This window comes from Moschus berezovskii, chromosome 15 (genome assembly GCF_049115385.1).
Source record: "Moschus berezovskii isolate FMDL1 chromosome 15, NW_MosBer_1.0, whole genome shotgun sequence".
Taxonomy (NCBI): Eukaryota; Metazoa; Chordata; class Mammalia; order Artiodactyla; family Moschidae; genus Moschus; species Moschus berezovskii.
In genome coordinates, this window is record NC_142474.1 from 54,643,644 (window position 1) to 54,659,130 (window position 15,487).

The following is a 15,487-nucleotide window of genomic DNA, read 5'->3' on the forward strand; positions in this document are numbered from 1 at the left end:
TCTGCCTGCAATCTGAGAGATCTTGGTTTGATCCCTGGGTTGGGAAGATCCCCTGGAGGAGAGCATGGCAACCCACTTCAGTATTCTTGCCTGGAGAATCCCATAGACACAGGAGCCTGGCAGACTACAGTCCAGGGGGTCACAATGAGTCGGACATGACAGAGCGACTAAGCACAGCACAGCCCTTCATGGCCTGGGCCCTGAAGTCTCAGCTACCCCAGGGTAGAAGCAACAGCAGTCTAGGATGGGGATTCACAGGGATGACATAAAAAGATTTTTAAGCGTATATAAGGTTCCTTTCATGTAATAAACTTAATGTCTTGTGATTTTATTTTAGTCTTCTCTGGGCCTCCGATTTACAGTTCCACGTCTTGAGAAAACAAACATGAGCATTAACTTCGATCTTCAAATCAGAAGGTGAGACCTTTATATGCATAAATTATTGTCAGTGTTCAGTATTAATGAGATCCATGGTGAGATGAATGCTCCTTCACCTTAACAGGTCTTCTAAAATTAGAACCCAGATGTTCACAGGCCATTTTCCTTTGTTTCTATTATCACAATTCTTTCTTTCCTTTTTTTTTTTTTTTTCTTGCTTTTGAAGAAGAGATCCATTCTGTAGGCTGTGGATTGAGAGTAAAATCACTTCTTTGTATCAACATAGATGTATAGTTTACAAAAGGTTCAGGTGGTTCTAAATATTCTCATTTGGGAACTCTCCTGTTTATATTTCTGTTATCAGGGGGGAAAAAAAGGAAAAGGTAAAGAACTGCATAAGGAAGGACCACCATCACTCCAGACAATAACATGTTCCTCACCATCATTGTCTGTGACACTGATCCTACAGTAGCACGAAGCTTTGTATCACTCCAGAAAAAGATTCCTAACTTATAAAAGTCGCAGCATTTAAAATCTTTTACAAAGATGCAAAGCAAATTCCTGATGTTTGCTTCTCAATGTTGATTGCAGTTTTGAATAATAGATTGGATGTAACTAGTAGTTCAGTCAACGAACAAAGAACACGGAATAATACTGTTAATGTCTTCCCCCAAACCGTCCTATAGATAACCATTCAAATAACGAATTCAGGGACTTCCCTGGTGGTCCAGTGGCTAAAATTCCTTGCTCCCAGTGCAGGGGGACCCAGGTTCAGTCCCTGGTCAGGGAGCTAGATCCCACATGATGCAACTAAGATTGAAGATTCTGAGTGCTGCAACTAAGACCCATTGCAGCCAAATAAATAAATATATTTTTAATGATGGATTCAGTGAGGAAGTGCTGAATTTGATGGAAAATAGAAATGGTCACATTTTAAATTTCCCTCTTCATCTAATGGCAACCCACTCCAGTATTCTTGCCTGGAGAATCCCATGGAGAGAGGAGCCTGGTAGGCTACAGTCCACAGGGTCACAAAGAGCTGGACACGACTGAGCGACTTCACTTTTTTTCACTTTCTTCATCTAAAAGAACAGTCCATGATTATATTCCATCCTTATATGCTACAGAAACTCATGATTATTTTAACATTATTCTGAAAATGCAGAAATAACTAGAGAGGCAAGAGCTTTTAGTAGCCATCAAATTCCAAAAACATATGTTATAGAAATAAAAGTATTTGAGAATACTTTTAATACTTAAATACGCTAGTATGTGAGTGGTGAGCATTTATCTGCATGCTTTGCTGGCGGACTCCAACAACATAAATAAATGTTTAATGGATGGTTTGTATTCAGCTTAAACCAAAAATAAATTAAACCAAGTGCTCTGAAGTCTGAACTCAAGCTTTTGACCATACTGACCACGGGTACCCACATTTAATACCTCTTTCCACAAATAGACCTCAAAGAGAAGAGGGCTGTGTAAATTAATAAACTTTAAATATTTTGTGTCACTAAATGTTTGCATTAACTGGTCTCTCCATGCCCCGTCTCTGTGTGACATGTAAACACCTTCCTCCCTGTTTAGAGCAGGTCTCAGTTTGCGATTCCTGCAGGCAAACACATCTTTCTGACCATCCTTGAAGCTGATCCTGGTAACGGTGAAATGAACATTCTATTGTTTTGCCAACATTCTAAGAGATCACAGAACACATAGAGGGAATGTTAGAAAATAGAAATAGGAAACCATAAGGAAGAAGAAAATAGCATCAGAGTAATTAGTGAAAGACATGTTTATCCTTGGTTCCTGACATAGGCTATAGTCATGGAGAGGAAATTCATCATTCCTTGAAAAGAACTAGCACCGAAGGTATAAATAGTTGAACATCCAGGCCAATGATGAATTGCTTGTTTGAATGGAGCAGTGGTGTTAGTGAAGGGAGGGTTCATTCCTTCCAGGAAAGAGGTGAAAGATGCCTCTAAGTTATGTATCCAGCCTGGCGTCTTTCTTACCAGGAGATTTGCTGGCCCCGCTTGTTGCTGACACCACCACTGGTGCCAGCAGGCATGTGTGTGGAGGATTATTTAAATTAGCCACCCAGGTCAAGCCTCTGATTCCACCACTGCTATTGCAACTTTTCAAAACAGCCTCTGTAAGCCTTGTATTAGACTCCTGTCCCAAGACAATTTAATACTTGACATCTATTTATATTTTTAGGATGTGGCCATGCAAATTGTTTTCATTAAACTACTTGGAAGCAAAATGCAATAGAATTATAGGATAACTTAAATGAAACTTTTTTTTTCATAATTCTAATTTCTACTGTTGTAAAGCAGTAGTGGCCTAGAAACAAGGTCTGGGTTAAAATGTGGAACAATCAGATATAAGTTTCCAAACAGCAGCGTTCCCTGTAATGCACTTGGAACTGCAAAGTCTGTGACAAGTGGAATTACTTAATGACTTCTTAGTGGTAAGTCAGAATCCTGCCTTTAAAAAAAACCAGAAAACCTTTTTAGTTGGCTGATCCTCCCCAGATGTGATAATAATAAAGTAGCCTGGAAATTGGGGTTCAGACTTTGGTGAACAAGTCCCTCTAGCCTCGTCACAAGCTTAGCAGTGATACCCGTTTGCAGGAAATGAGCCTGACATTTGCCTGTTTATATCTTTTATGTGTGTTTGCCATTTAAGTTGCCTTATCAGTGTATACAATCAAGCAGGACTTTTCAAAAGCGTTGTGGGAACAATCCTGTCTTCTCCTGCTTTGAAAGCAGACTTTATCATATCTTTTCCAGCTCCCACATTTGGAAAGCTTCAAAAGCTAGTCAGGACATGCCCCATTACCATCGTCAGTATGAGAGCTTGTTCATTGCATCTGCGTGAGATTTGATGATGAAAAAAGGGGAGGCTTTCTCTTCTTAATGAGACCTGAATATAAACATGACCTGTTAGCAATGGTGTCACATCCCGGTTTGCTGTTTGCTAAGAGCTGCATGAGCTTTTGGGGTAATAGGGTGACTTCAGTGACAGCCCAGTAAGACAATGAACACAAATGGCAGCTGCATCAAAAGCCCACCTACTGGTACAGCCTTTTAAGAGACCACGTATTTTCTTTACAGCAATGGTTGTTTAATACATGCATTTTTAAGTTAAATTTTATATCTATTTATATTTGCTTGAGAGAAAGAAACAGAAAACTTAAAAATAATTTTGCCACTGTTCAAAGAACTACTATTAAACATGGATCCTTCTATCTTAAGTGTCTTGATGTACTTGGTGAACATCGGTTTTGTCTCCTAACGGCCCAGCTTCCTTGGGTCTTGCTTCTTCACACCATTGGCCATGCTTCTAATTCACTCTTCACCTCTCAGTGAGTGTGCAGTAAAGTTCACTTATTTTAATATTACACAAAAAATAAACCATAAGGAAGATAAATTTGCTGCCAAAACAATGTATGGTATGATGCATTCCTGAGCCAAATAAAAATGCTTTTCCCATTATGTGCTGCTCTTGGATTATTCATGCCAGTTCTCCTTTCAATAGCATGGAAAATCAGGAGTTGACTGTGCTGTCCTTTCGCATTTGATGGGCAGTGAACTTGGTACACAGAGAAGTTAAGGAATGTGTTCCTCGTAGAAGCTGGACAATGAACTCAGCTCACTGCCTTTTGGGCTTAGTCGTTGAAAGGAAGAAGTGTTGGCTTCTCTAGAAATCTGTTATGTTTTCGGATAAGGTGTCTCATCTTGGAAAGTTATGACTTTCAAAAGTTATTACTTTTGATCATAGAGGATCTTAGTGTTTCCATTTACAAATGGTTATGATTTTGTAGAATGGACATGCCTTTGTTTTCCGAATGATCGTATTGGTAAAACATTGTGCTCCTTTGATATATAAAAGGTTTTTTATGATTGTGTAGTTAACACGTCTGAGAAAATATATCTAAATGATTTGTCACTGTGTTTTAGTTCCAACAAGGACAACCCAGACAGCAATTTTGTGAACCTGCAAATCAACATCACTGCTGTAGCTCAAGTAGAAATAAGAGGGTAAGTAATAAACAAGATATTATAGTAATTATATTTTAATAATAGCTTTCTGTATATGAGTTATGATAAAATACTAGTAAAAACAACATGGAATTTTCCTAATGTATTCAGTTCAGTCGCTCAGTCGTATCTGACTCTTTGCAACCCCATGAGTCGCAGCACGCCAGGCCTCCCTGTCCATCAGCAACTCCTGGAATTCACTCAAACTCATGTCCATTGAGTCGGTGATGCCATCCAGCCATCTCATTCTCTGTTTTCCCCTTCTCCTGCCCCCAATCCCTCCCAGCATCAGAGTCTTTTCCAATGAGTCAACTCTTCACATGAGGTGGCCAAAGTATTGGAGTTTCAGTTTTAGCGTCAGTCCTTCCAATGAACACCCAGGACTGATCTCCTTTAGAATGGACTGGTTGGATCTCCTTGCAGTCCAAGGGACTCTCAAGAGTCTTCTCCAGCACCACAGTTCAAAAGCATCGATTCTTCGGCGATCAGCTTTCTTCACAGTCCAATTCTCACATCCATACATGACCATGGGAAAAACCATAGCCTTGACAAGACAGACCTTTGTTGGCAAAGTAACATCTCTGCTTCTTAATGTGCTATCATAGCTTTCCTTCCAAGGAGTAAGCATCTTTTAAATTTCATGGCTGCAATCACCATTAGAGTTGACAATTCACTTTGGTTATGAAGTTTCATTCTTTTCAACCCATCATTAGCTTTCCATTGGAAAGTGGAGTCAACCCTGAGATTGCTTTACCCCCGTACCCCACAAACTGATAGTTCAGAATTCAAACTATAAAAGTTAGTGATAAGAAGCCAAATAAAATAGGCAATGTGATTGCCTGAAAGTCTCACTTCTGCAGTAGTTATTTTGGCATAATGAAAATTCAGCCTCACCATACCACATCTTGAGTTTAAGAAATGGCTAAGTCTTAGATGTGAGAGTTGATGGGCTCCACACTTTGTGTCTTTTTCCTCCTGCCCCCCTCTTTGAAGAAGTTGCCAATAAGCAATCAGTTGAGAGGCAGGAAGAAAGTGGTCAAGCAAAAGGCTTGGAATAAATACCATCTGGGAAATCTGTGCCTGGGGGGAAAGAAATCGGAAATGGACTACATGTAGTTCTTATCTTGTACCAAGTGTGGACTTGATTGATTTTATTCTAATTCTTGTTTTATCAGAACCATCAAGGACTTGGCTACAAATGTCAACTGGTATTTGAGGTTGAACTGTCCCCGGGGCTCCAGAAATCTCAGTTCCCTTCCTTGTTCATAGGTCCTGAGACCTAGGAGTTCACACTCCTCCATGACACCAACTGTAGATTTCTGCAGTCAAAGCCACTGTCATTGTGCCTTCTTTTCCTGCTGCCCCAGGCACTCAGTGGCAGCAGGGTAGGGGTGGGGGTTCCTGTATGCCATCCTGGCACCACTGAGGTTCTGCCTAGTGGGTTGCTGCTGCTAAGTCACTTCAGTCGTGTCCGACTCTGTGTGACCCCATAGACGGAAGCCCACCAGGCTCCCCCATCCCCAGGATTCTCCAGGCAAGAACACTGGAGTGGGTTGCCATTTCCTTCCCCAATGTGTGAAAGTGAAAAGTGAAAGTGAAGTCGCTCAGTCGTGTCCGACCATTAGCGACCCCATGGACTGCAGCCTATCAGGCTCCTCCATCCATGGGATTTTCCAGGCAAGAGTACTGGAGTGGCTTGCCATTGCCTTCTCCGGCCTAGTGGGTTAGGGAATGATAAAAATGCCTTCATTTGCGGATCCTTTCACATGCTACCCTAGCATGTTAGCATCTCTTAATATATACTAGTACTCTCACTGTGCAAGTGAGGAAATTTTGGTGTAAGGAGTTGAAGGTTACACAGCTAGGAAGTGAGCAGCTGGAGTGTAGACACAGGCAGCTTATATCCAGCTACATGTTTTTAAAATAATGGTGATCTACAGCCTATGAGAGAGAAGTTTTTGAACCTTGTCTGCACAAATTTTGTATGTGCTTCTGTGATCTCTTTTCATGAAAGTGAATGTTTTTGACATTTGCTCACTTTAATGCATGTGCCTCTAGTTCATTCATTTTAACTGCAGAAGAATATAGCATTATAAAGCTATTTTTAAGCTGTAATTTAACTTATGTATCTACTTTTGGGGTTGTATTTTTGCTTTTTTACAAATTTTTTTTGTGGAAAAAATCACATAATATAAAACATACTATTTTAACCATATTTAACTGTACAGCTCAGTGACACTAAGTACATTCATATTGTGGTACAACTCTCACCATCATCCATCTCCTAAAATTTTCACTTTCCTAAGCTGAAACTCTGTCCCCACTAAACAGTGAATCCCCATTCCTCATCCCCACACCTCATCCCTCCCAATCCTGGCCCCTGGCATCCATCAGTGCACCCTGCAACTCTATGAATTTGACTTCTCCAGGTACCTTGTATAAGTAGAATCAAAAAGTACTTGTCTGCACCTACTGTATGCTGGAATGCATTTTAAGGTTAACTTAATATTCCCTACAAACAGCTTGAACCTTCATTTTTTCCCCCGTGCTGTATAGTAGGTTTCCATTAGTTATCTACTAATGAGTGTCTTCAAGTACACTCATGGCAGAATATCAGAAAGGTAAATGCTTAGAAGTGGAATTTCAGGATCAGAAAGTATATACTATTTAACTCGACTGAGAATACCAAATTTTTTTTCCAAAATAGTTCTACCAGATTACAACCCTGAAAGAAGTGGATTGACATATCCATTGCTCCTCATTAGCTAGCTTTCAAAATGACCTAGTCTTACATTTTGAGCCAATGTGATGGATAGGAAATAGTATTCAACTGAAGGTTTAATTGTCTATTCCTTGATTTCTAAAAGAGATTAAGCAGCTTTTTTCTGTTTGCTTGCTTTTGAATGTTTATTAATTTTATTCTTCCTATCAGGCAATTTCTGTTCATTCTTTTACACCTATTTCTATTAAGAGACTTGACTTTTTATTAGTTCATAGGTGTTCTTTCATACTCTAGAGTTGAGACAGTATTTATTAGTTACACATACTGCAAATGTCTTTTTACAGTCTGTGGGGTTTGCGATATATTTTTGAAGTCGAGTTTATTGAAATGTACATAATATAAAGTAAAACTCACCCTTTTTTAGGTATCTAGTTTGAAGAGTTATGACACCACAAGAGCATTCACTATAAAACAGTTCCAAAACTCCAAATAGTTTCTTCATGTACTTTTTAGGCAATCCTTCCCCCACTCCCAGGCTCTGGCAACCTTGGTCTATTTTCTGTGACTCTGTTTCTAGAAAGTCATATAAATGTACTCATATAGAATGTAACCTTTTGAGACTGACTTCTTTCACTTAGCATAATGCATTTGAAAAAAAATTTCATGTTCTTACACGTATCAATATTTTGAGGTTTTTTTTTTTTTTTTAAGAAAAACAATGTTCTGCAGTTCTTTTCTGAGAGGTATTCCACTATCTGGACTTCCCATGCATTGTTCATCCATTCACCAGTTGGTGAACGTTTGGGTTGTTTCCTGTTTGGGGCTGTTAATACTAAGTCTGCTATAGACATTCACATACGGGTCTTGGGACATTTGTTTTCACAAATGGTGGTACTGACTCATGGCAAGTGTGTGTTTAATTTTATAGAAACCACTGAACTGTTTTTCACACTGGCTGTACCATTTCTATTTTGCATTCCCACCAGCAAAGCACAGAAGTTCCAGCTGGTCTGTATGGTTGCCAGAGTGTGCTTAAGATTCGTTTATTTGTTTTTAGCCATTTTGGTGTGTCAGTGAGAAATATCTCACTGAGGCTTTAATTAATATTTTCTTATGACTAATGATATTGAGCATCTTTTCACTGGTTATTTGCCATCCATATCCCCCTTTTTTGGTAAAGTGTCTTAAAATTTTTACCCATTTACCGATTTATTACTGAGCTTTCTGTCATACTGTCAAGTTGTAAAAGTTCCTTACACATTATGGATACAAAATCACTTATCAGACCAGTGTCCTACATATATTCTCTCCCAGTTCATGGTCTGGCTTGTCACTTTCTTAACAGTGATGTTCAAAGAGCAATCATTTTAAATTTTGATGAAATCCAACTTTCAGATATTTTACAGTTTGTGGTCTTTGTGTCCTATGTAAATCTTTGCTTTAGCCAAAGTCACAAGATTTTCTCCAGTGTTTTCTTCTACAAGTTTCATAGTTTTACATTTTGGTCGATGATTCCTTCTAAGCTAATTTTTATATCTGGAGTGAGGTTAGGGCTAAGGTTCACTTTTGCATGCAAATATCCACTTGTTGTGCCATTTGTTCAAAAGACTATCCTTTCCTCCATTGAATTACTTGGCACCTTTGTTGAGCAAAAACTTCCCTGGTAGCTCAGCTGGTAAAGAATCTGCCTGCATTACAGGAGACCCTGTTTCAATTCCTGGGTCAGGAAGATCCACTGGAGAAGGGCTAGGCTACCCACTCCTGTATTCTTGGGCTTCCCTGGTGACTCAGACGGTAAAGAATCTGCCTGCAATGCGGAAGATCTGGGTTTGATCCCTGGGTTGGGAAGATCTCCTGGAGAAGGGAACGGCTACCCACTCCAATATTCTGGCCTGGAGAATCTCATGGCAGAGGAGTCTGGCTGGCTACAGTCCATAGAATAGCAGAGTCAGACATTACTCAGTGACTTTCACTTTCTTTGTTAAACAATCTGTTGTCCATCTGAGAGTCTTTGTCTGTACCTCCTATTCTGTCTCATGGAGCTATTTGTATACATAGACAACATGTCTTGAAATGCAGTGGTGTATTCTGAGATCTTGGTGAACTCACTAAACAATTTAGAAGCGTTTTCTTTGATGATTTCCTAGGATTTTCAACAGAATTATCATGTGACCTAAAATAAGACAATTTTCTTTCTTTCTAATCTGTATGTTCAAAAGTTTAACCAGATACAAAATTAGAGAGCAGAGATCACTCTCACCTCTGACATGAACTGCAGATTTGGGTGGTTCCCATCCACCCACAGGTTCAATAATTCATTTAGAAGGACGCACCAAACTCTGACAGCTATTATACTCATGGGAACAGTTTATCACAGGGAGAAGATGCAGATTACAATCAGCCAGGGGCCAAAAGTGCATAGTTGAAGTCTGGGGAAGTACCAAACACAGGGCTTCTATTATTCTCATGTGCAGAGGCAGGATGGGTTACTTTGCTGGCATTGATGTGTAACAGTATGCTGTAACCAGAGAAACTCACTCAGGCCTCAGTGTTCAGTTGTGGGTTTTTTGGAGGACGGTACTCTATAAGATAGGCATGATTGACTGACTGACCACTTAAATTTTTTGGTAAATATTTATATTTATTTATAGTATAATTGCTTTGCACTGTTGTGTCAGTTTCTGCTGTGAAGCAAAGTGAATCAGCCATTCATATACGTTTATTTCCTTCCCATTTTGGTCATCACGGAGCACTGAGTATATCGAGTTCCCTGTGCTACACAGTAGATTCTCCTTAGTTTTCTATTTTATACACAGTAGTGTGGATTATACACTATGGTTATGCACACTTAATTGATCTCAGTCTCCAGGATGACTGAGATGATGTGATTGAGCCTCCCATCATGGATCACTCTGTTGGTCTTCCTAATGTGAGCAACTCCAAAAATTGTGTCTTTGTGTGTGACCTCCCCACCCACTACCCCACCCCTCCATGCTCCCGCCAAAAGCAAAGATATTCCTTCTCTCAGGGATAAAATTTTGAGAGCTTGTCTCTCAGAAGTTGAGGGCAAAGACCAGACCTCTTTGTGGCAAGGTTAAACCATTTGCTATGTTCTGTTCAGTGCAGTCTTTCAGTCATGACTGACTGACAGCAGCATGCCAGGCTTCCCTGTCCTTCACCATCTCCCAGAGCTTGCTCAAAGTCATGTCCATCGAGTTGGTGATGCCATCCAACCATCTCATCCTCTGTCATCTACTTCTCCTCCTGCCTTCAATCTTTCCCAGCATCAGGGTCTTTTCCAATAAGTCAGTTCTTTGCATCAGGTGGCCAAAGGATTGGAGTTTCAGCTTCAGGATCAGTCCTTCCAATGAATATTCAGGACTGATCTCCTTTAGAATGGACTGGTCGGATCTCCTTGCAGTCCAAGGGACTCTCAAGAGTCTTCTTCAACACCATGGTTCAAAAGCATCAATTCTTCAGCGCTCATCCTTCTTTATGGTCCAACTCTCACAACCATACATGACTACTGGAAAAATCACAGCTTTGACTATACGGATCTTTGTCAGCAAGCTGATGTCTCTTGTCTCTGCTTTTTAAGACACTGTCTATGTTTGTCATAGCTTTTCTCCAAGGAGTAAGCATCTTTTAATTTCCTGGCTGCAGTCACCATCCGCAGTGATTTTGGAGCCCGAGAAAATAAAGTCTGTCACTGTTTCCATTGTTTTTCCATTGTTTCCCCATCTATTTGCCATGAAGTGATAGGACCAGGTGCCATGATCTTCATGTTTTGAATGTTGAGTTTTAAGCCAGCCTTTTCACTCTCCTCTTTCACCTTCAAGAGGTTCTTTAGTTTGTTATGTAGTTATGCCTTTTATTTCTTTTTCTTCACTTACTGCCAGTAGAGACTGCCAGTGCAAAACTGAGTAGAAGAGGTAAAAGTAAAATGTAAAACTGTGCCTTGTTGAGAGACCCTGATTTGATCTTAAGGAGAAAATATTCAGTCTTTTACCATTAGGTCTGATGTTAGCTGCAGAGGTTTTATAGATGCCTTTATTAGGTTGAGAATGTTTCCTTGTTCCTAGTTGTTTTAACAGTTTCTGACATGAATGTGTATTCAGTTTTGTCAAATGTGTTTTCTGTGTCTATGAAGAGGAAGTCTGGGGAAGTACCAGACATAGGGCTTCTATTATTCTTGTCTGCAGAAGCAGGATAAGTTAAACGATTTCTCCTTTTTTGCCCACTAAAGTGGTGACTTGGTTAATTTTTGTTTCTGAATTTTAAACCAAAACTGTACTCTGAGCAAGAAGCACACTTAGGCATGATGATTATCTTTTTTTACATATTGTGGGATTTAACTTGCTAAAATTTTGACAGTGACTTTTGCATATATGTTCATGGGAAATATTGATCTGTTGTTTTCTTTTCATCCATTTTTTGTTCTGATTTTGGTGTTAGGAGGATGCTAGCTCCTTAAAATGAGATGGAAGTACTGACCCATCTTTTCTTTTTTCTGAAAGACTGTAGACTTGGTATTATTTCTAATGTAAATATATAGTAAGATTCACCAATGAAATCATCTGAGACTGGAGTTTGGGGCTTGGTTTCTTTTTTTTTTTTTGAGGAGGGGGTTTGTTTTTGTAGGAAGATTTTTTAACAGTTCCATTTCATCCTTAGATATAAAGCTATTCATATTATCTATTTCTATTAGTGCATTTTGGTACTATTTCAAAAGGAATTTGTCTTTCATTCATCTAAGTTGTTACACATTTTGACATAATTTTCTCTCATTGGCCTTTGAGTGTCTGTAGGACCTCTAATAGTGCCCCTTCATTATTTCTAATATTGGCAATTTGTAACTTCTATTCCCTATATTTTTCTCTGTTCAGTCTCACTAGTGTTTGGCGATCTTTTCAAATAACTAGTTTTTTTTTTTGTTTCATTGATTTTTCTTTCTTTCCTTTTTATTCATTTATTTTGCTTTTTTTTGTTTTCTATTCCATTGGTTTCTACTTTTGTCATTATTTTTTTCCTTCTGTTCATTTTAAGTTGGATTTTCTCTTCTTTTTCTAGTTCCTCTATGTAAAATTAAACACTTTCTTCAGGTTTTTCTTACACAAGCATTTAGTGCTATAAAATTTCCTCTAAAGCTATTTTAGCAGCATACCAAAATTTTGATATGTTGAGTGTTCATTATAACTCAGCTCAAAATGTTTCTCAGTTTTCTTTGTAATTTCTTTTTAAACTCATGAGGTGACTCATGGGAAGTGACTTGTTTGATTTAGAGATATTTTGAACTAATCTAGATGTTTCATTTTTGTGCATTTCTAATTTAATTCTGTTGTCCCTCTCTTGATGCGATAAACACTATATAAAAAATCAGAGACAAAAAGCACAAGCATTATTTTTACCATCTTATTTTTATATCTTTTTAAAATTTACAGCTAGTGTATATGAAATTTTATCTCTTTAAGCTTAGCTTATCTTTGTTTTGCTAACCAAAAATAAGTTGACTGTTTCTTAATTCCAAAATTCATTTTAGTCCAAGTAAGCTAACTGCTTAATTTAACTGGATATCCCTGGTGGCTCAGATGGTAAAGTGTCTGCCTGCAACATAGAAGACCCAGGTTCAATCCCCGGGTCAGGAAGACCCCCTGGAGAAGGAAATGGCAACCCACTCCAGTCCACTTGCCTGGAAAATCCTATGAGCGGAGGAGCCTGGTAGGCTACTGTCCAAGGAGTTGCAAAGAATCAGACACGACTGACTTCACTTTTTTAATCTCACATATCCATTTAAAGAGATTAATATTTTTAATTATATTTCTGCCATCATTTATGACACTGGTGTTTCTAATTAAAAAAGGAAGTACACTTTCTATTTGTTTTAGCAATGATCAAAACAGGTAATTAAAATTCAGTTTCCCATGTGTATGCAGTTATTTTCATTGCCAGATTAATATCCAACAATTGACCACAGTTTATTCTCTAAGATAGTGTTAAAGTTTTTTTAAACCATTTTTCTAAGTAAAGCTCTTTCCTCCAAATAGTTGGCAAAAATATTTGTTCCAGTGTTTAATTTTTTAAGGAGCAAACAGCTAATGTGTTGAAGATCTTCCATGTTCAGTCTTTAGGAAAATCTAATTTTCTTTTTGACCAGTGGTGTTTATTCCCTAATTCTTTTTTAAATATTACTGTCATTTTTATAATGTGAAGAATAAACTCAAATGGATTTATTTCTTCAAATGGAAAAAAAAATGTATTGAGAATTGTCCCATTTGTTTCAAAGCCAGATAATGTCAACACTCTATTTAAGCAGATTTACATGTCACTTGTTGGTACAAAGGATTAATTCAGCATACAACTATAGAGAAGTAAATTTGGCTATAAGAGCAACACGCACAGTATTAAACTCTCAAAGAGTAATTAAATCATGTCCTTGATAAACAACAAGGTCCTAGTGTATAGCACAGGAAATTATGTTCAATATCCTGCAATAAGCTATGATGGAAAAATATGAAAAACACATATATTGCAATATATATGTTGCTGTTGTTCAGTTGCTAAGTCATGTCTGACTCTTTGTGACCCTATGAACTGTAGCTCGCCAGGCTCCTCTATCCTACAATATCTACCGAAGTTTGCTCAGATTCATGTCCATTGAGTCGGTGATGCTATCTAAACATCTCATCTTCTGCCTCTCCCTTCTTCTTTTGCTTTCAAACTTTCCCAGCATCAGGGTCTTTTCCAGTGAGTCAGCTCTTCACATCATGTGGCCAAAGTACTGGAGCTTCAGCTTTAGCATCAGTCCTCCCAATGAACATTCAGGGTTGATTTCCTTTAGGATTGACTGGTTTGATCTCCTTATAGTCCAAGGGATTCTCAAGAGTCTTCTGTAGCACCACATTAAAATGCAAACATCTTTTAATTTCATGGCTGCAGTCACCATCCACAGTGATTTTGGAGCACAAGAAAATAAAATCTGTCACTGATTCCACTTTTTCCCCTTCTCTTTGTAGATAGTAGATATAGTGGTCATCTGAATTAAATTTACCCATTCCTGTCCATATTAAATTCACCCATTCCTGTCCATTTTAGTTCACTGATTCGTTAAGATGTCAGTGTTCAATCTTCTTCTTGACTATGTCCAATTTACTTTGATTCATGGACCTAATATTCCAGGTTCCTATGCAATATTGTTCTTTACAACATTGCACTTTACTTTCACCACCAGACACATCCACAACTGTGAGGCATTTCTGCTTTAGCCCCAGTCTCTTCGTTCTTTCTGGAGTTGTTAGTAATTGCCCTCCACTCTTCCCTAGTAGCATATCGGACACCTTCTGATCTAGGGGACTCATCTTTCAGAGTCATATCTTTTTGTCATTTCATCCTGTCCATAGGGTTCTCCAACAAGAATACTGGAGTGATTTGCCATTCCCTCCTCCAGTGAACCACGTTTCATCAGAACTCTTCATCCATCCTGGGTGGCCCTGCACAGCATGCCTCATAGCTTCTTTGAGTTACACAAGCCCGTTTGCCATGACAAGGCTGTGATATCCATGAAAGGGGCAATATATATACATACACACATATATGTATAACTGAATCACTATGCTGTACACCAGACACTGACAGAACATTGTGAATCAACTATACTTACATTTTTAAAAATTCTTAAAAGCAAAATTGTATCGTTGACATATTAATCAGGATTGAGTGGGTTTATGTTAAGAGAGACTGCAATCACAGATAACCATGGTCTACATAGGGCTGTTCCATACAATAAAGGATAATCTTTGTTATTTGGGACTAATGGGGGTTGGAAATGGGATTATGAAATGGGACTCACTACCAAATCATCAAATCTGAACTCCCTGATAACATGCAGACTTTAACTTATCAAAGCTAGAATTCCTTACCTCCTCTCACATCCCCTCCTCATGTCCAGTGTTACCGCTGAGTACCACAGTCTTATTACTGCCGGGTGTCCTTGGAATAACACTCTCAGAACGTGAGGACCATTCAGGACAGGTTGTTCGATCACTGCACTGGCTGTAACTCCTAGGCTAGGTCATTGCTCAAATCCTCCTTTTTTCTTCCTCACTTGCTACCTTCTTAACAACTTTGAAAACAGGAAACAATGTTTCACGTATTTAGTTGGGAATCTTTAGGGAGCTATTCTTTGTCCTTGGTTTCCCTAGATTTGAAAGGGTATTAGAATGTAGATAACTTGATCTTTGTGACACATAGTTTTTTAAATTTTTCCCATGCCCTGTGATAGATTGTATATTTCGTTATAGATTTCTATTCGATTTTGCTACACAAATGGGCCAGGAAGTTTCTTTAA

At 38.6% G+C, this 15,487-nt stretch overlaps 1 protein-coding gene across 1 annotated transcript in view; it reads left to right on the forward strand.

Annotated features, from left to right (window-relative positions):
* Nucleotides 1-15,487, forward strand: part of ITGA8 (integrin subunit alpha 8) — a 203,458-nt gene that overhangs the window by 124,282 nt on the left and 63,689 nt on the right. The window contains exons 22-23 of the mRNA XM_055429258.2: nucleotides 338-417; nucleotides 4,341-4,421. Of these exons, the coding sequence (XP_055285233.2) occupies nucleotides 338-417; nucleotides 4,341-4,421 (161 nt within the window). The remainder of the gene's footprint in view (nucleotides 1-337; nucleotides 418-4,340; nucleotides 4,422-15,487) is intronic.